We start from the raw sequence: 22,379 nt of genomic DNA on the forward strand, positions 1-22,379 counted from the left end.
ACTTAAAAAGAAAGCAGTTACAATTAAAGCAAGTATTAAAGAGTGTGATTGACGGGACATTTGCCAACTTTGAATTAATTAGATTTAGCTTTAATCTCTAGAAGTGCTAGTTGCAGCAAAATGAAACCATCCCTCTTCAATGTTGTAAGACATTCGTGTTCCCATTATGAATCATCTGCAGTTTGAGCTCTTCCCAACTCTAAACTGTCTGGTTGGTTAAAAATGAAGCGGTGGTTGCAAATAACCTGGGCTATTAGGAAGACCTCCATGGGACTCTAAATTAGTCAAGTGAAAGGCATGGCTCCCATTTCACTGTTAGGAAAATCTAACCAACAAGTTCTACATTGTTTTTGCTCTGTGCTTGGGCAAGTGTCTGAGTGCGTGAGCATGCATAGAAATGTGTGCTTTTAGTGAAATGGGCAGGTATGAGTTGTATCGATTGGGTTCTTCCTGTAATTGACTGAGTAGCAAACCTGTCACTTCTCCAAGTAGTGAATCATGTTGACAGAATGCATTACATTTTATAAGTTTTTTTCTTTGTCCATATCATTTATAGTTGAAGCACATTTGCCATCTTTTAAAAGTGGTCTCTGCACAGCATTCCAGAGCCACTAAAGTATTTATCTTGACCTGGATAGTCCAGTTTCTCTGCTAGCACAGAAGAAGATTTTTAACATGAACAAGATCCTTTCAACCACTCTTTGCTTTGGACTCCTAACTTTGTTAACTGTAATGATTTTTTTGGAATTGGTGCATGGACAGCCATCTCTTACCCAAGGTATGTACACATGAATCTAAAATCCTACAGATGGGTAAATAATCCCTATCTTCCTGTTTGCATTGTCTTAATTTTTCTGACATTACTAAAATAATGCTTTAAGAAATTACTATGATATAATCATTAAACATCCCTTCAGAAGCTGCTGTTTTAAATTAAATGTAATCTGTGGTGGTGTTCTGCTCAAGTAAATTTTAACCACCACCGTACTAAATTTATTTTGACTACATTGTATTTTTTTTTTCTAATCATGGGACACATTTTTTTACATCTACTCTATGACCAAAGGTAGTGAATGTATAAATAGTAACACAATCAATTAACTAATATGTGCATATTTTTAAAGTACATTTGGGGAAAGAAAAATAATAGTTTTATTTAATAAGATTATAAATAAGTTACTTATGAAAGGAGAATGGCTCAGAGAAGAACTCATTAAGGTGGGAATTTGTGTTTGCAGAGATTTGGAAGTAATAATACACGGGGAAATCTACACAGTATTTTCAGGAGGATGATGCTAACACTTACATTATATACTGACTGTATTTATCAGATTTCTTACATATTTAGGATACTTATGTTAAATTAAATAATGTAATCTATGACATCTACAAATATTTACCATGTAAAGTTGGAGAAAATAAGTTTCTGCTTTTGTTGTATTGCAATTTGTACTGATCTTTCTTTAAAATTTTCCAATGCATTTTGTAGTGGAAATATCTCTTCATCTGAGAATCAGTAGAGCTAAATTTAATGTTGATTTATTAGGCAAACAACCTCATTGAAACTTTTACATAATCCTTTATGTTTGAAAAATAGTAACTTAAACTAGCGCTCTCTATTTTCCCTTCCAACTTGAAATTTTGAGGTTACTGTCATCTAACTGACCTTCTTGATGGGTTGGAAAGAGCCTTTTGTCCTACTGGGTGCGGAACCAAATCAGAACATTATACATTTGGTTTATATAATATTGGACTGAGAAGAGGGCAAAGTTTCTCCCTTTTAGAAGGAATTCAATTGTACTAGACCATGTTGTTTCAAATGCAGTTTTAAAAGTCAATGAAAAATTTATTCTTCTCCTATCCCCCTACCCCCCCATGTTGCTTCTCCATGTCCTCATATCAGGGAGATCATATGATAGTTGTCTTTCTCCGATTGACTTATTTCACTAAGCATGATACGCTCTAGTTCCATCCACGTCGTCGCAAATGGCAAGATTTCATTTCTTTTGATGGCTGCATAGTATTCCATTGTGTATATATACCACCTCTTCTTTATCCATTCATCTGGTGATGGACATCTAGGTTCTTTCCATAGTTTGGCTATTGTAGACATTGCTGCTATAAACATTCGGGTACATGTGCCCCTTCGGATCACTGTGTTTGTATCTTTAGGGTAAATACCCAGTAGTGCAATTGCTGGGTCATAGGGTAGTTCTATTTTCAACATTTTGAGGAACCTCCATGCTGTTTTCCAGAGTGGTTGGACCAGCTTGCATTCCCACCAACAGTGGAGGAGGGTTCCCCTTTCTCCACAAATTCGCCAGCATCTGTCATTTCCTGACTTGTTAATTTTAGCCATTCTGACTGGTGTGAGGTGATATCTCATTGTGGTTTTGATTTGTATTTCCCTGATGCCGAGTGACGTGGAGCACTTTTTCATGTGTCTGTTGGCCATCTGGATGTCTTCTTTGCAGAAATGTCTGTTCATGTCCTCTGCCCATTTCTTGATTGGATTGTTTGTTCTTTGGGTGTTGAGTTTGCTAAGTTCCTTATAGATTTTGGATACTAGCCCTTTATCTGATATGTCGTTTGCAAATATCTTCTCCCATTCTGTCAGTTGTCTATTGGTTTTGTGAACTGTTTCCTTTGCTGTGCAAAAGCTTTTGATCTTGATGAAATCCCAATAGTTCATTTTTGCCCTTGCTTCCCTTGCCTTTGCCGTTGTTCCTAGGAAGATGTTGCTACGGCTGAGGTCGAAGAGGTTGCTGCCTGCATTCTCCTCAAGGATTTTGATGGATTCCTTTCTCACATTGAGGTCCTTCATCCATTTGGAGTCTATTTTCGTGTGTGGTGTAAGGAAGTGGTCCAATTTCATTTTTCTGCATGTGGCTGTCCAATTTTGAAACAAGATGGGATTGGGAGGGAGACAAACCATAAATGACTCTTAATCTCACAAAACAAACTGGGGGTTGCTGGGGGGAGGTGGGATTGGGAGAGGGGGAGGGGGCTATGGACATTGGGGAGGGTAAGTGCTATCGTGAGTGCTGTGGAATGTGTAAACCTGGCAATTCACAGACCTGTACCCCTGGGGATAAAAATACATTATATGTTTATTAAAAAAAAAAAATTTGGAAGGGGAGGCGAACCATAAGAGACTATGGACTCTGAAAAACAACCTGAGGGCTTTGAAGGGTCAGGGGTGGGAGGTTGGGGGAACAGGTGGTGGGTAATGGGGAGGGCACGTTTTGCATGGAGCACTGGGTGTTGTGCAAAAAGAATGAATACTGTTACGCTGAAAAAATAAATAAAATGGAAAAAAAATTAAAAAAAAAGTCAATGAAAAAGCAGTTCTTTTGGCAATGATACTAAAATTGCATAAATCCTTATTATTTATTTATAGGGATTTTCCCATTGAAAAACAAATTGTCCCAGAGACATAAATAGAAACTTGGAAATCAAAAAGACTAGATTTTATCCATGGCTCACATTTTGTCTTTGGCGGCTCAAAATCATTGCACTTGATAGGTCTCTATTGCTCTTCCTGTGAAATAATGAGATTTTCAATGTTCTTATCATAGTGCAAACGTGTGGAAAAATGAGACTATTCATTGAGGACTTTGCAAAACAAGGATGTTAGTGGCAAATATACCTTCTGATTTCATATGCATGTGGGATACAGCAAAATCCAACTCTAAAAGCATTTTTCTAGATTAAAATTACATAACACCTCTGACCCCAGAATACCACACATTGATGTCCTTCTATCACTGGCAGCGTATTGGAAAGGTTTCTCGCTGGGACTCCCTTGGATCTCTTGCCTTGTATGTAAATGAAAAAGATGAAATTACTAGCAAGCTTATTTTCTGAACTAAATTGTCTGTGATTAGAGTATGTCTCTCTCCACACACACATTTGTCAAAGCAGCCAAACATTTGACTTATTGTGGTTTTTTGACACATTTTTCAAATAAGCATTTGTCCACTGACAGAGAGCAAAGTTGGGGTTACCATCTCTTGCTCTGTGTTAGACAATATTCAAGACAAATGGCACGGTCTGCCAGCTTTAATTTGGAGGGGGCTATAGAAAAGCCTGGCTCCATGGGTAAACCTAACAGTGAGAAAACTACCTACCACAAAAGACGGAAAAGTGACTACCATGACCCAGAAGACTATGGAAAATTTATGAATTTTTTGGTATTTTATCATTATGGGGGGGGGGGGTTTCCAGGTTTCTTTCTGATAAAAATTTCTTGTCTATCTCCACTAAAATGCTTCAAATATGAACAAAAGCAAGGAGACAACAAAATCTTTTAAGTCAGTATCTTAAGTAGTAATGAACCAAATTATCTGTGTATTTGCAAAAGTATTTACTCAGTCACATCTGGGTAACTTTGTCATCCTTTGTGCTAAAGGTGCATCTACCCTCAGGGAGTTCTTATTCAAACATTACCTTTATCAGTATTAACTTTTATAATTTATTTTTTTTAATAACTGTAGTTCAAAGACAGAAACATTAATAACTGTAGTTCAAAGACAGAAACAAAGACAGAAAAATATGCGTTGTTTTTTTTTTTTTAAACTGTAGCTGTTTCAAAACTAAAAATGAAAACTGCCGATTTCCTAATGGTGAACAGGAGAATAATGAGGCATAAATAAGTCAGCAGTAAGAGAGAGGGGAGCAGGGGACCGCAGCTGAAAGGACTGTCACCGGAACAACTTCTCAGTCCTGTATTTATTAGATACAAGATAGCAACAAAGGAGAAGAAAAAAAAAAGAAGGTTATACAATAGCCATATGTCTAGTAGGTAAGCAAGAAGGAATGTGAGTCACATGTTGGTCCCAAGTCTTAGAGGTAAAGGAAATAGACAAGAAGAGGAGTGAGGTGTGTGGGGTTCAGCAGCACAGATTTGTAGTTGAGCAAGCGCACTTAAAGGGATTACCTTAACAGCAGGGAAGACAGGCAGGGGAGACAGGGGAAAAAAGGAAGCAGGCAGTGTTCCACCCAGAGGGGGCCTGGCATTCCCAGCTACTCGGCTTCAAGGACATGTATCATCCCCTCCACCAGAGGCCTGCTGCTTGTACATGTTTTTCTCAAGGTCCTCTTAGGCATGCTTGTGTGACCAGTACAGCTCCTCATTAGTTAAGTTGTATTTTAAGCAGTATATTATTCTGAGGGATGGTTACAGAAAACAAGAATAAAAAAGGTTTATTTCCTATTATATATCTTAGACAATACTTTCTTAAGTTTACGAATAAAAATATTTAAAAAATTGTTTGAGAAAACTTTTTTCTTCAGAGATTCCTGTAAACAGTGGTTGCCGTAAAAGGTAGTGACAAGACTTTCTGAGGACACTTATGCAAGCGTAGTTACCACAAGCAAAAGTGGTAAAGAAAGGCAAATAGGTTAATTTTCTTTTGTGAAAAATGTTCCACTTAAATATGCAGAAGTGGATTGTGAATTAAGCACATAAAATCTTCAGCTCTACTTTTCCTCCTTACTTCCTTCTTGTCTTATACTTTTTCTAGTTAAGGAAATGAAACGGTTGCTCTTATCACAGTTTTCTGACACAAATAACCATTATCATCTGGCGATAAAATGTACCTTATGTCTTTTTCAAACAGAAACATCTTAAAGTTTATTATTTAACATTTTCATAAACAACTGTAGTAACAACTACCGTATTGCATGGCCACATCTTAAATTAAACTCTCTCTGAGGGCCTTCATTTAATTAATGGCAAGCAAAATTTCCATTGGTATTCTATTAGTGTTTTAATTAATCAATAGGAAAAAAACCAGAATGTCACAGATAATTTCTATGTTTATGATGTAAAGGAAATTGAAGAGCCGAGCACCAGTGAACTATGTTTGGCCAGTGTGGAAACAATGCTGTCACTTGCCCCAAGTCATCCATTTGCTTCCTCACCAAGGCTTTCTGATTTCTTTCATTAGCCTCTCAGTCCTTTGAGCTCATCAATAAACATTTTCTGGACACAGGAAAGGCAGATGGTTTCATGGAATAATACAGTCAAGTCATGAGCCATTTCTGTATCTAAAACTACAATATTCTCACTTCTAAACTTCAAACTCACAAATCTAGCTTCTGCTCACACTGTCAGCTTGTCTGAGGAAATAGGAAGTGGAGAAAAATGATCCAAAGAAGTTCTATGATAAAGGTTTAATTTTTAGGCCACCTCACAAAAATTTATTTTATTTGTAATACACTAGTTATTATTTCAGTTGTGTTATTTGTTAATAGCTATCTTATTGAGTCTACATGTTTTATAACTTGAATAAAGGTTATTGTCCTGATTAAAGATATTTAATAAAATAAAAATATTTACAAAAAATTGGGTGATATTTCTGTTTTTAAGGTGCTGAAAGAGTTGGGCATCTGGTCAGTGAATGGAATGGGAGGGAAACTGACAAAGATGGAAAGATGAGAGAAAATAGACATTTGCAACCTCTTCCACAGGGTTCCTTAGATAGTATAAATGCAATCTCCAGAACACAAAATGGCTCATATTTTAATGTGTATAGCTCATAAAAATCTTAAAATTAAAAAAAAATTGATTTTTTCTTTAAAAACATGACTTTTATGTTTTTCATATTAAACACAAGAGTAGAAAATATCAACAACGCAGGTAAAAAATAAGAAATTTACCTGTCATTCTACTACCTAGGAATGAAGGCAGGTAAATTTTAGGATGTCACCTTTCAGACATACTCTCTGTCTCCCCTTCTCCCTCTCTCACAGTCTGTCTTTGAGTGCTCCTATTCATTCAATGATTTTTTTAACAGCCTGTTTTTTTTGATTACACACCTTTCTCCACATGTCTTTTATTGATGACTATATGCACTGATAGTTAGCTATAAAATGTATTTAATTAGAAATACTTCCAGTGACACAGATAGAAAATGGAAGTTTTATTACATTGCGGTGATTATTACAGGAAATGAGCTGTTTCCAGATAAAGAAGACACAAATTATGAGGAACTACTACAGCTCTACTGAATAAACATTTTGATTTCCAAAGACCTTCCAACATTGGTGAGTCAAGAATTTATTCTATCTTCTGACCTTCTCTTTCTAAATGTTTATTCATATTAAATAAAATAATAACTACCCCCTTTTATGCTACCCTGATGGCTTAAGTGTTTTTATTATTTCATATTCATGCTAAAAGCAATGGCATTATTAACAAATATTAAAATCCTATTTTCTTCAATTAGAAGGTCCTAGTGGGATTGGTAACCATGTAGTTACACCATAGTGATCTTTACTCATATTTTCATATCTATGCAACCCCTTATTGGTACAGTTTATATAAATATATATGTGTATATATATATTTAACTAAATGATTCACATCCATTCATAGGTTTCCATTAGAAATTTCACAAATTAACTGCAGTCTCATAGCAGTTAAGTTAGCATATTTTGCAATTAAATTTCTCCCAGTGTGAGAAATGGTTAGAGTAGAGACCATTGGGATATTTAGGCTACACCAACTGAAATTTTTTTTTCTTTAAAGAACAGGAGAATCTAATTTATGTATCAGAATGTATCATGTATGATATTTATGTATCAGAAATGATATACATACATGTATGTATGTATATCATTTTTTTTTCATCAATAATTTTTTATTCAATAGATAGCATTTTAGATATATGGGGCTAAATCAAACAGATCATTAAAATATCAACTGATTAATAAAAGTGAATTCCACCTGCTTTTTACTTAATTTCAAATGTGGCTACTATAAAATCTAAGATTGCATGTGACTCGTGTTCGATTTCTATGGGAAAGCATGACTTTAGGCAATCTCCATGTTCTGCCCTCTTCTTTGTCTTTCCTTCGTCCTTAGTGGGCCAAACTCTCTTATTCTCTAAATCCCAGGCCAAATAAGTAAATACATTTCATTTAATTTAAAAAAAGCTATCTCTTCTACAAGTCTGAGACTTCTCGCGGAAGATCTCAGTTCTCTGAATTTCCAAAGCACCATGGGATCACAAGCTCCTTAAGAAGCGGGGTTGGTGCCTAACTTTTGCTAATACACTTAGCACCCACGCCGTACACAGCAGATGCTGACACATTTGTTAACTGGGTGGATAAGTGAATGAAAGAAAGGCTGATTCAACAGAAACTGATACAGATACTCTTGCAAATGAGACATCTTCTAAACATTTTGATTTTTCAGAACTAAGGAAGTCAACATACATGTATGATAAAATGTATGATATTTATGTATCAGAAATGATACATAATGATATCATACATGTATGATAAAATGTATGATATTTATGTATCAGAAATGACAAATACTGTCAGAAACTTGGTAAGTCTAGCCTGAGAGAAAATGTGACAATATGTCAATGTGGTATACTCTCAGAAAACATCTGGTCTTCTAAAGAAAATGTCTATTCATGGGACAATGTGCTGACTACAACAATATCTTAATAAATATTTTTAAAATACAAGGTTTTAAAATTAGAAGTAAGATATTCTCTTTGGAAAAAAATGAATGAAATTATACAAAAGAAAAACTTATACTCAAATTATAACGGAGGGAGTTACTATTCATGTTTTAGGTGTTTATCAGTTGAATTACATAGATGCTTGTGTCCTGCTCTTTTCACTTAAAATTGTTTCATAAGATTTCCTCATATCGGTAAAATAGTTTATTTCTAAATAATAGCATGTGTTAGAACTATGGTCTATTTTAGAAAGCTTTGTGATTATTACTAGAAATCAGATATTTTCTCATTACATAACTGGTTACAAGTCAATGTTATAGACATTGAGAAAATATTTGGGTTTTATCTTAGGAATGATGGGTGGTCTTAAATCATATGAAAAAAGACTTTGCCTTCCATATTATATCCTGAATGGGTGTCCTGAAGTGAATCAAATATTACTTGCAATGAAATTTTTCATATGAAAAATGTTTCTTGCAGATAGACAACTGGCCAGCAAACTGGAAGAACTTAAGCAGGTGAGAACGTGCAATACTTACATTTCAATTTTAATAATAATTATAAGGCATTTTCTTTGGGCACGGTTTTGAAAAATTATTAGTGTTATACTGTAAAATTTTTTTATTCCTGCTAGAGAAAAGAGTAAAGTAATTCACTAGGGAAAAAAATAGTCAAATTACACTTAAATTTAAAAAAAAGAAAGAAAAGAAAACCAAAACAAAACTATAGCTGAAGAGATCTTGAGACGAAATGAGTAGAAAATCTGGATTCTTATCCGATCTCTCCAATTACCTAAATATAAGACCATGGATAGGGGCGCCTGGGTGGCTCAGTGGGTTAAACTGCTGCCTTCCGCTCAGGTCATGATCTCAGGGTCCTGGGATCGAGTCCCGCATCGGGCTCTCTGCTCAGCAGTGAGCCTGCTTTCCTCTCTCTCTCTCTGCCTGCCTCTCTGTCTACTTGTGATTTCTCTCTGTCAAATAAATAAATAAAATCTTTAAAAAATAAAAAAAAAGACCATGGATAAATTAAAATTCTCTGGATTTAAATCTCATCTGTAAAATGGGAGGCTATAGTTAGATTGGTGATTTTTAATAAGATAGTTATTATTTTAAAAAGTGGAAATACTTTTTCCCAAATAAGTTGGATGTGGTCCTAGTAAGTGAAGCCCATGAAGGTGGAGCTGTGCTGCTTAAATCACCTGGTTGCAGGCCTGAAGTGTCACCTTCCTGACCTGCTCTCAGCGCTCCTGATTGGGAGCCCCTTAGCAGCCTTATTTCTCCACTGCTTGACATGTTGGGGAGTAAATTTGAAAATCACCAGATTAGATGATTTCAAAACTTGTCCGCATACATACATGCAAATTCATTATTATACAAACCGTGTGACTGTTTGGGAGAGAGAATCATACCCCATCATTTTAAGCAGGCTGGACATGGACACCTTCACTAGCCAGGCTGAGCTCTATTTTGGTAGAGTTAGGTCTTCAGGGCATGGGCAATCAGAGATCTTGTTAAAAATTAACATGGGTTGAATGCCAGGTAAAAATCCTAGGACCTCAAAATACCTCTCCTTTCCTTCTGGAAAGGAGAAATATTTCAGGAAATTCAAACATTTACATAACTCTTTGAAACTCCTTGAAAAGGACTGCTCATTATAGGTGACATAAAATCCAGTCCAACAACACAGGCTGTGTTTATAAGCTCCCCATTAATTAACACCTGGAGTTGACTTCCTTCACCATAAACCTGTTTTTTCCTGTCTCCTGTTGAGTCATGTACCTTTCCAAGCCAGTCTCTAACTACAAGTTTCTTTGGATTTTTCTATTTAATTATTTTTGTTTATTTTCCTTATGACTTTTTCTCCTTTTCCATTCCTTTTTTTCCTCCTTTCTTTCTCCCTTCTTCCATTTTTTCCATACTTTTTCCAATTATTCCTCTTTTTCAATAAAAAGCAGCATCATTCTTATTAAATATTTATAATTTTTATATTTGATTTTTAACAGTTGGAAAAGCTAAAACAGCAGTTCATGGAGGCAAAAGATGTTGAGATATCCTATGCTATAGATGGTCCATCTTCTTCCCATCCAAACAAACGAGGTAAATTTTAATTTCAAAGTTCTAAAATTGACATCTGAAAGATTACTTTCACAATTATTACTAAGAGAGAAAAGATTAACTTGACATTTCTTAATCCTATGGTGATTATTAAGATCGAGGTTCATATTTTCTAAAAAGATACCAATGAATATGTTCCTTTGTGAATATATCTGAGCTCTGTCATGTTTACAGGAGTGAATAATAAGGTCATATGTTCCAGATTTAAGTAAAATAGGCCCTTGTTGCTAAAAATTATGACCTACCCTTGTTATTTTGGTTAAAGGCTGGAGTTGGGAGAATCATAAATAGAAGCAATCAAGTTTTAAGTCAATTCACATTTTAGAAGATCTTTATTAAAGTAAGGTGAACCCTCATTGCTCTAACACTTGGTTCAAGGTTTGAATCATAACACTTAATTTTAGAAAGATTTGTCTTTTAGATCCCTCTTATTTTTCTAATAACATTTCTTGGGAAATTCTTGTTTCTTACTGAATTAGTTATATTTGAAAAAAAATGTGTATATATTTCTCCATTCATATAGTGATGTGAGACTTCCTAAGACTCATTTTATTTATCTACATTTCTCCCCTCCTTCCAGATTTGTCTTTAACTTGTGCAAAAACCTATTTCACAATGCTAGAAAGTGGGAAGAGGATGCACTGGTATTATTTAAACACTTAGCATATACAAGACATTTTGTACTTTAATATGTCAAAATATTGTGGTTAAATACATAGGCTCTAGAGATAAACTGCCTGGGTTTAAATCAACATTGACATTTCCTACCTGTTTGAACTTGAGCAATTATAAAACATCTTGTGCCTCATTTCTTTCCCCCCAATTGCAAATTATAATAATAATTATCTTTATGAGATTGTCGGGAAGATTTGATAGATAAATATAGGAAAGACATTTAAAATAATGCCTGGTATATAGTAAGTATTATGTAAGCCTAACTTGTTTTTTATGGTTTTGATCAATACTATAATTATTATTTTATTTTCATCATAAACACCATAGGATAGCTATTACTATGCTTATTTTATAGATGAGGAAATTATATCTCAGAGAGGTGAAATTACATGCCAAAAATAACACAACTGCTAAGTGACTCAGCTAGTGATCCTAAAGGAAAGTGTAGTAGAAGATGAATTGAAGATGTAAAGGAGAGAAACTTCAGGATTTTTAAGGACTTTAGCTTTTACTGAGTATCATATGGGATATCATTGGAAACTTGTAGCAAAATAGAAATATGAGATAAGTTTTAACAGAGCCACTCTGATGCTTCGTGGAGAATACACTGTGAAAGATGGGTAAAGGTAGAAGCAGAGAAACCATTAATGAGGAAAATTTAGTCATTCAGATGGTAAGTGGTAGTAGCTTGGATTAGGGTGGCAGTAGTGAATTGGTAAGAAGGGGTCTGATTCTGGATATAAATTGAACAAAAAAATCAACAAAATTTGTTGTAGAATTGCATGTTGGTTTATTTATTTATTTTTTAAAGAGAAGTCATCAAAAGTGATTTCAAAGTTGTTTTTTTTTTGTTTTTTTTTTTTTTAAAGATTTTATTTATTTATTTGACAGATAGAGATCACAAGTAGAGAGGCAGGCAGAGAGAGAGAGAGGAGGAAGCAGGCTCCCCGCCAAGGAGCCCGATGCGGGGCTCGATCCCGGACCCTGGGATCATGACCTGAGCGAAAGGCAGAGGCTTTAACCCACTGAGCCACCCAGGCGCCCCCTTTTTTTTTTTTTTTTTAAGATTTTACAAAGTTGTTTTTTTTTTAACCAACTAGGAAAAGAGGGTAATTTCTATTTATTGAGTCAGAGATAGCTGGAAGAGGAAAATGTTTGGTGGTATAGAAGCACTGGGATAGAAATTTATTAGGCCTTCCCATAATTAGCATAGTTTAGGTTATCATGTGGTATCAGTTTTAATCCAAATCCCAGAGGCCTATTTTATAATAAAGTCCAATGCATGTTGTACAACCCACTTCTATTTTCTGGCTATATCATCTAAAGGTTGTTATATCTTAACTGCCCCTAATATTTCCAAGACACAGGAAAGGGATAGAGGACACATCCCAGCTCTAAACTCCCTGAGTTCAGAACTCAGTTTAGTGACAGGTATCAGTTCTCCTGAAGTCTGTTGGCTAGAATTAGTCACGTGAACTGCCACCAAAATATTGGCAAGATAGGCTGAAACATTTTAGGAAGTACATATAATACTTGGGGAGCACTGCCTGTACCACACACGGTCAATCCTTAACCACATAGTCTATACTCAATGCATTCTCAGATTTTAGAGACAATCTCAGATCTCTTTTACTGACTGAACCCAGAAATCAGTGAACAGACTCTCCAGGAGAAGATACTTACCAGTCTTCATCAGCTACAGTGTGGCTTCTTCTTCATTCATAGACCTGTTGGCTAAAAAGACAAATCCAATAACTGGCAGAACAAGGACAGAATAATCACAACTGATAATCCCTTTCATAAAGGAAACCAAGAGACACACGGAATGCTATCCTCCAGCAATTCTGAAATCCCAGTGGGAAAATATTATAAAGGTCTCCTACCCTGGGGTTGGAAAAAGGTGACTTGACTGGAGCCTGTATTATCTAAGAGGAGTCATTTGCCCATTGTGATATTTCCACTGGCTGCACTGTTTGAAATTTTTGCTTTTTCATTTTTATCTCTGGACCCATCTTATGTGCCATTCGGAGATTATTCCTTTCTCCAGGATGGCACAGTTTTCTCAGGTCTTGTCCTACTTTTGCAAAGTTGGAGGTACAAGGCTTATTTTGTCTTTAAGTCTCAAAGATATTTTTATTTTAGGATCTATGGTTTCTTTGACATTGATGTTCCTTCAAAAAATTAGAAAGCTTCTCATGTACTTACTCCATGCAAATACTTTTTAAAAAAAGCAATTTTAATTATTCTGTGTTCTCATCCCCAATTTAGTAGCAGTTGCCTTCAAAGTATCTGGAATATACCTTAAAGACTATACTCTCAGTCTGATTTTTGCCCTGAGTTCTTCCAGCTGTTATTTACAGAGCCTCTATCGCTTGGAGTGTTTTTAAATCTCATAGTGTTTGGGATCTAGAAGAAGTTAGTTCCTTCAAAATTTTGAGACCTTGGGGCGCCTGGGTGGCTCAGTGGATTAAGTCGCTGCCTTCGGCTCAGGTCATGATCCCGGGGTCCTGGGCTCGAGCCCCGCATTGGGCTCTCTGCTCTGCAGGGAGCCTGCCCCCTCCTCTCTCTCTGCCTGCCTCTCTGCCTACTTGTGATCTCTCTCTGTGTCAAATAAATAAATAAAATCTTTAAAAAAAAATTTGAGACCTTGTTTTCTGGACTCTCTTTATTCCCATTGTATTTGGGGATAAATTAAGCAAACTCCATTAGCAAACTAACCTTATAATTTCAGTAATGAAGCTACTTTAAGATTTATGTTTTGATTACATGAAGCCTCACGTATGTTGGTCATTTTCCTTTACTCTGTATCTACTCTACGTAATCCTGAAGTAGAACAGGAGAGAGATGGAGGTAAACACACTCTTAACTGCTAAAATTTGGCACATGATCTTAATTTAAATGAACAGGGTCAGGGAAGCACCTGGAAAATGTAAAAAAAAAAAAAAAAAGCACAAGGAGTATTTGGAGAGTCATATTTCTACCACAGACACCTTGAGCTTGTCATTGCCATGCATAACAGTATCTCCACAGTATAGTAGCCTTCTTATGCATGTTTTGTAGTTTCAGTTACCTGTGCTCAGCCAGGTTCAGAAGCAAACAATCCTCCTCTGACATATCAGCAGCATTTTGGTCAGTAGTAGCCTGGTATGATGTCATAGAGCCTGCGTCATTCACCTCACTTCATGTCATCATGTAGGCATCGTATCATCTACATCATCACCAGAAGAAGGGCGACTAGAGTGTAAGATATTTTGAGGCAAAGAGGCCACATTCACAGAACTTCTATTGCAGTGTATTGTTATAATTGTTCTACTTGATTATTAGTTATTGTTACTAATCCCTTACTGTGCCCAGTTTATAAACTGAACCTTATTGTAGTATGTATGCTTAGCAAAAAACAGTATTTATAGCATTCCATGCTATCTGCAGTTTCAGACATCCACTGGGGGTCTTGAAACATGTCTTCCACAGATAAGGGGAGACTTCTTTAGTGATCTCAGTAGACCATTGAATATATAAATTTGAAGTTTAAGGAAGCAGCAGATATTGGAGATGTAAATTTGACAGTTATCAGCATATCAATATTGCTTGTTATTGTGATCAAACCATCTAAGGAATAACTCTAGATAGAAAAGAGAAGACAGCCAAGGCTGAAGCCCAGGTGATTCCAAGGTTAGAGGTTGGGCAGAAGAGAGAATCAGCAAAGGAGGCTTAACAGAGTGGCTACCAAAGAAGGAAGTGACCAATAAAGAAGACTTCACAGTTTCTAGGAAGTTGTGTAAGTATATTTAAAAGCTATAATAGACCCATTAGTTGATGACTGCAACTTTCCTTCTGAACAGCAATAAAAGATTATTAATGGCTTTGACAAGAATTGTTTGGTGGACTTTGGGCTAAAGAGAATATGATAAAGCAGTATTTTTTATCATTTCTCTGGTACCATGGACAAGACACCACTTTTGAGAAATTTTGTTCTAAAGGGTATAAAAAATTAGAATATTAACTACAACACTTTGAAGTCTGATCAAAGAATCTTCTTTGTTTTTAAGCAAGGAGATATTAAAATATATTTGTATGTAGCAGGAATAAAGTAAATATTTGTGGTGATAAACATGAAGTAGATGCCTAGGTTAAGTCACAGAAACAACCCACCTTATATTTAAAGTGTTGTTCTATTGTAACTAGAAGTTGTTCTACTATGAATTCTGTTGTGTGAAGATAAAATGGACACAGAGATCCAGCTAATGTAAAAGTAAATTATACTTACTGTGAATATTATAATTTGTTTTAATAATTTAATATATAATTGATAAACACCTGCCAAATTCACTAAGAGTGGTGCTGTCTAATGTGATAAAATACAACATCTTTTCATGATAAAACCCCTTAACAATATTGGGTATTGAAGGAACATGCCTGAATTTAGTAAAGGCCAAATATAACCAATCCACAGCTAATATCATATTCAAGGGAGAAAAATTAAAAGGGATTTTTCTGAGTTCGCGAACAAGACAAGGTTGCCCACTCTCACTACTTCTATTAAGTATAGTACTGGAAGTCCCAGCTAGAGCAATTAGAAAAGACAAAGAAATAAAAGGCATCCAAATCAGGAAGGAAGAAGTAAAACTGTCACTAATTGCTGATGGTATGATCTTATGTATATAAAATCCGAAAGTCAATTAAAAACTTATTGAAATTAATTAATGATTTCAATGAAGTGGCAGATTAAAGAATCAGCTTACAGAAATCAGTGGCATCCCCTTATGCTAAAAATGAAGCATTGAAAAAAAACCCAATCACAATAGCATCAAAAACAATAAAATACTTAGGTAATAAAATGTTATTGAATTATAGTTGATATACAATATTATTTTAATTTCAGGTATGCAGCATTTTATTACAACATTAGGAAGTGGTCACCAAAATAAATCTACCCACCATCTGTTACCATATAAAGTGTTCAAATATTTTTAGCTATATTCCCTATTTCATACATTGTATCCCCATGTCTTATTTATTTTATAACTGGAAGTTTGTACATTTTAACTCCCTTCCTCTATTTCACTCCCTCCCCTCTAGGAACTGCCAGATTATTCTCTGCATCTAAGGGTCTGTTTTGTTTTGTTTTATTTATTCATTTGTTTTATTTTTTAGAGTCTACATATAAGTGAAATCATATGGTCTTTGTCTGACTTATTTTATTTGGCATAATACCCTTTAAGTCCATCCATGTTGTCATGAATGGCAAAATTTAATTTCTAATAGATATTCCATTGTGTCTGTGTATAATCAATCTTCTTTATTTATTCATCTATTGATGGACACAGGTTGCTTCTATATCTTTGCTATTGTAAATAAGGCTACAGTCAACATAGGAATGCATGTACCTCTTCAAATTACTGCTTCCATTTTCTTCGGTTGAATATTCAGAAATAGAATTGTTGTCCCATATTGTAGTTCTATTTTTAATTTTTGAGGAACATCCATACTTTTTCCATAGTGGCTACACCATTTTGCATTCCCACCAATAGTGTACAAAGATTCCTTTTTATCCACGTCTTTGCCAACAGTTGTTATTTATTTATTTATTTTGATAACAGCCATTCTGACAGGTATGAGGTGATATCTCATTGTGGTTTTGATTTGCATTTTTCTGATTATTAGTGGTGTTGAACATCTCTTCATATGTCTGTTGGCCATTTGTATGACTTCTTTGGAGAAATGTTTACTCAGGTTCTCTGCCCATTTACTTAGGAAAAAAATTAATCAAGGAAGTGAAAGATCTGCACAATGACAGCTATAAGACCGTGCTGAAAGAAATAGAAGAAGACACAAACAAATGGGAAGAAACCTGTGCTCATGGACTAGAATTATAAATATTGTTAAAATGGCCATATTCCCCTTAGCCATCTACAGACTCAATGCAATCCTCACCAAAATATCAAAGGCATTCTTTGCAGAAATAGATGAAAGAATCTAAAGTTTATGTGGAACCATAAAAGACACCAAATAGCCAAAAAATATTTTGAGGATAAAAGAGCAAAACCTGATTTCAAACTATACTGTAAAGCCATAATAATAAAAACAGTATGGTACTGACACAAAAATATACATATAGACCAATGAAACAGAACAGAAAGCCCAGAATTAAATCTTGGCATATAGAGTCAACTAATATTCAACAAAGGAGCCATGAACACCTCCGGGGGGAAGAATAGTCCTTCAACAAATAATGCCTGGAAAATTGGAAAAACATGCAGAACAATGATATTGGATCCTTATATCACATCACTCACAAAAATTCACTTGAAATGGATAAAAGACTTAAACATAGACCTGATAACATAAAACTCCTAGAAGAAAATATAGATCAGTGGCTTATCAATATTGGTCTAAGTAATGACTTTTTGCACATGACACCAAAATCACAAGCAACAAAAGCAAAAATTAACAAATGGGACCACATCAAACTCAAAAGTCTTTGCACAACAAAAGAAAAAATGCAATGAAATGGCAAGCTACAGAATGGAAGAAAATTGTATTTTCTTGCAAATATGGAATAAATGGAAGAAAATTTTGTCAAAGCAAATATTGCATAAGAGGTTAATAGCCAAAAAATACAAAGAACACAACTTAATAACAACAGAAAACCCCTAAAAGCATCTAATTAAAAAATGGGCAGAACTAGATAGATATTTTTTTTTCTAAAAAGGATATCAAAATAGCCAAAAAAGCACATAAAAGATGCTCAACATCACTAATCAGCAGGGAAACGCAAATCAGAACCACAATGAAATGTCATCTCACACCTGTTAGAATGACTATTGTCCAGAAGACAAGAGACACTGACTGAGTGAAGGTGAGAACATGGTGAAAGGGAGCTCTTACACACTGTTGATAGGAAGGTAAATTCATCCAACTGTTATGGAAAACAATATGAGAGTTCCTCAAAAAAGTAAAAATGTATGTACCATATGATCCAGCAATTCCACTTCCAGGTGGAGGTATCAATGGATGAATGGATAAAATTTATATATATATATATATTTCAGCCATGAGGAAGGAGGACATCCTGTCTTCTGCAATGACACGGATGACATCTGAGCACATTATGGTAAGCAAGATAAGTCAGACAGAGAAAGACAAGTACCGTATGATATCACTTATATGTGGAATCTAAAAAAGTCAAACCCATGAAAAAATGGAGTAAAATGGTGGTAATCAGTAGATCATCTCCATGATCTACTGATTAGATCCAAGGGGCTTGGATAAGGTTGATGATGTTGAAGTATACAACTTGTAATATACAGTAAATAAGTCACAGAAATCTAATGCACAGTGTAATGAAAGGGGACAATAATATTGTACTCTAATGATGTAATCTGACATAGACTACTTCAATGACAATCATATTACAATATATAAATTTATCAAAATAACACACTGTATACCTTAAATTTATGAAGTATAATGTCAAATTTATTAAATTTAAAAAAAGAGGGGTGCCTGGGTGGCTCAGTGGGTTAAGCCTCTGCCTTCAGCTCAGGTCATGATCCCAGGGTCCTGGGATCAAGCCCCACATCGGGCTCTCTGCTCCGCGGGGACCCTGTTTCCCCCTCTCTCTCTGCCTGCCTCTCTGCCTACTTGTGATCTCTCTCTGTCAAATAAATAAATAAATTCTTAAAAATTTTTTTTTTTTAAAAAAGGAAGAAAAAAGTCTCCTTAGCTCTCACTCTGGTCTATTTACTTAGTTGTACTCCTAATGACTTTAGCTGTTTGGATTCATAAGCTGATGTAGGATAGAAGCAGCACATTTGAAGAAACCTGGGGATGGGATGTGAAAAATAAATATATAGCTGTCTAACACATAGCATCCTGCTGAAAACAGGGTTATAAGAGTGAACCGGAGAGACGTCAAATGACACCAGAATGCTAGCAAGAAGTTTCCTTCACACAGATTAAATATAGAATAGATAAGCATTGAAGAATTAAGCTCTATTGGGGATATCATTCATGACACTTCCTTTCATCCAGTTCCAGAAAGTTTCCCAAACTCTATTCCATTGCATACTTAATCGAGCCGCTCATGAGTAATTTTTGGATACGTGTGCATTTCTATTTTCCTGACAGATACTCAATGATATCTGAAGGGCCAGAAAAGGTAGTGATGATAACTTTCCAAAGCACACTATAAAAAGAAGATTGGATTAATGGGCCAGGCTCCTCAGTTTAATGTCTGAAAATAAACTCCTTTCATAGGATTTGAATGTGGCTCAAGGAAGCTGTGGCTCTTGTAGAAATGAAAAGTAGACTCTGAGTGCTGTCACAGCACTGTAGGTGTAGGTGGTGATGAGCTTGAGGGTTACAGTTTATAGAGTGAATAGAGAGGGAGGGAAACCTGGCCAGCAGACAGACTTTTACCATTTATTTCAAAGAGGATTTCAATGAGTATCTTTTTCATTGTGCATCCCATTCATCAATAGTGAATCAAAAACCTGTCTCCCTGAGGTCTTAATTTTATAAACCACTTAGACTGAAGGAAATTAGAGAAATATATAATGACTCTATGAAGCTACTTTAAGTCAGGCGATTGGGAATAACCTACAGAAGATTTAAAATGACTCAGTCCTGCATTTGAAGATTAAAACAATGTTAGAATTGGTTTGATTTTTCTGAAGCATCATTTTTATGATCAGAATGTGAAGACTCAATGTGACAATTAAATTACTTAAATAACAAATGATCTGCAAATTAAACTCTAAACTCTCTCCCTACCTTTCCTCCCCCAGTAAGTTGAAACATATTTATCACAGTTTTTACTCATGTGATTTCCTTTTTGGGATTTCAGTTACCCCAAATATAAAACAGAGGGGTGTATCTAATAGGACGACCTACTGTTTTCTCTGAACTGTATTACACGCATTATCATGTAGAACAGTACTATCCAAAAGAACTTTCTGTGATGAGGTGACCGCTCTGTAATGCAAGGCTCATTATGGTAGTCACTGGCTACAAATTACTATTGAGTAATCTAAATGTGGCTAGTGTGATGGAGAAGGTGAATTTTCAGGCTTTATTTAATATTTATCAATTTATAGATTCACATGAGGCTGATAACAACTGTATTGAATATTCCTTTTACAAAACTCTCTCATGCTGAGGCACACATAACCTATTTTATCCAAATGTATGTTTCATCAAATATCCTCCTAATAAAGAATTTATTTTGCTTTCTTTTTTAGCCTGCTTTTGGAAATACTGTGTCTGAAGTTTTTTACTCTGGATACAAAAAGAGAACACTAGAAAAAAAGAGATATAGCTATTCCCTACTGCTTAAGGATTATAGCTATTTTAAGCATAAAGAAACAGTGGCATTTATTCTGCCTGTTGTATACTTGAGGTTTAAGGTGTGAATAATGACAAATCAGTTGCACTTTTGCCTGGCATGGGCTATCAAATGGCCTTGTAGCGCTCAAGTTGACAGTGTTGTATCTATTATTGTATGCTGTCTATAGATTCATCGTCTACATCTGGTTTTGTCTGGTAATAACTATGCTGTTGAACAAAGAAAGTATTTTAAAAAGCATCTTGGAAAAATTAAAATAAATTATATTGTCTCAATTTATGGAAAACTATGCATCATTGTCCTTTTTTCTTATGATTGTGCTGGCTATTATCTCTTTTCTGTTCATTTGGACAGCTGTCACTGAAACTACTACAACCAAATGAGTATATTACTAGCAGGCAGTAATATATGGTTTATTGGACTCTGAGAGAAAGTAATATTAGATGTCTCAGAGATAGATATTAAGAAAACTTTCTTACAAAGCAATTTGCCTTTTCGTTTCTTAATTCTCTTTTTTTTCCATTTTATTTATTTTTTCAGCGTAACAGTATTCATTCTTTTTGCACAACACCCAGTGCTCCATGCAAAACGTGCCCTCCCCATTACCCACCACCTGTTCCGCCAACCTTCCACCCCTGACCCTTCAAAACCCTCAGGTTGCCCCAACCTCCCACCCCTGACCCTTCAAAACCCTCAGGTTGTTTTTCAGAGTCCATAGTCTCTTATGGTTCGCCTCCCCTCCCCAATGTCCATAGCCTGCTCCCCCTCTCCCAATCCCACCTCCCCCCAGCAACCCCCAGTTTGTTTTGTGAGATTAAGAGTCATTTATGGTTTGTCTCCCTCCCAATCCCATCTTGTTTCATGTTTGCCTCCACAGCATCATGAACTATTTGAGACACAGAATGTCTGGAAGAGATGACACTCATTGTGGGAAAAATTTTAAAAAAATAAAAGCAAAAACTCATTGGCTTTCTCTTGATTCTTTTTACTTTTTTCTTTTTCACATCTCTCCATCAAACTGCTCGTGCTTACATCTGCACCAACTTATTTAATCAACTCAAGGCTGGGAGTTCAACTTCAATTTTGTCTGTCCACTGTGATAGCACAGAAACATCGCCAAAGTAACTTTAAAGAATATTAAGGGATAGAATAGATGGTCAGATGAGCCTATACACAGTTCCTTAATACACAGTATGGGGGAAATGCAGCTTGTCTACATAATATTAATTTTGTGCTTAAAGAGAAAATTATCTCGTAAGAGAGTATGAACAATATTAAGTTAAAAAAAAACATAAAGCAAACCAAGTTGAGTCATATCTTTATAGTGCTATTTATATACTTGTTAAGAGCCACTCAAATGTGCATAAATACCAGTTGCTCAGTAATATCTAATTATTCCCACATATTTACATTAGTTGTAAACACAAACACAATATTGTTACAAAGAAAGACCAAAAACTCCTGCGTTCACCATCTCATGTTTATTAACTTTGGAACAGTTAAACAATATGCAGGCATTTTGAACCTTCAAGGGTAAGGTAACTCAAAAAAGCTTTTGCTACTTCTTCCTTTTAGAAGAATCCATTAAATCATCTTTTAATAGTTTGCTTTAAGAAATTTAATTCCCTAAAACTATCTGTAGATTAAAGGTAGAATTTGCTAGACTTTTTGTCGTGTGAGAAAATTTTAAGACGATGTAACCAGGAAAGAAATCCCTCATGAAAAATTCGTTATGTGATTGATGCCAGAACACGGAAATCC

General features: G+C 35.2%; 1 protein-coding gene across 1 annotated transcript; it reads left to right on the forward strand.

The window, feature by feature from the left end:
• The first annotated feature begins 675 nt into the window (after positions 1–675).
• On the forward strand, positions 676–20,540 carry UTS2B (urotensin 2B). The gene is given in 6 exon segments (XM_046001570.1): positions 676–778; positions 6,953–7,000; positions 7,003–7,050; positions 8,961–8,998; positions 10,486–10,579; positions 20,515–20,540. Coding segments are annotated over 6 exon segments (357 nt in total).
• Positions 20,541–22,379: the final 1,839 nt, after the last annotated feature.

Source organism: Meles meles, chromosome 4, assembly GCF_922984935.1.
Source record: "Meles meles chromosome 4, mMelMel3.1 paternal haplotype, whole genome shotgun sequence".
Lineage (NCBI taxonomy): Eukaryota > Metazoa > Chordata > Mammalia > Carnivora > Mustelidae > Meles > Meles meles.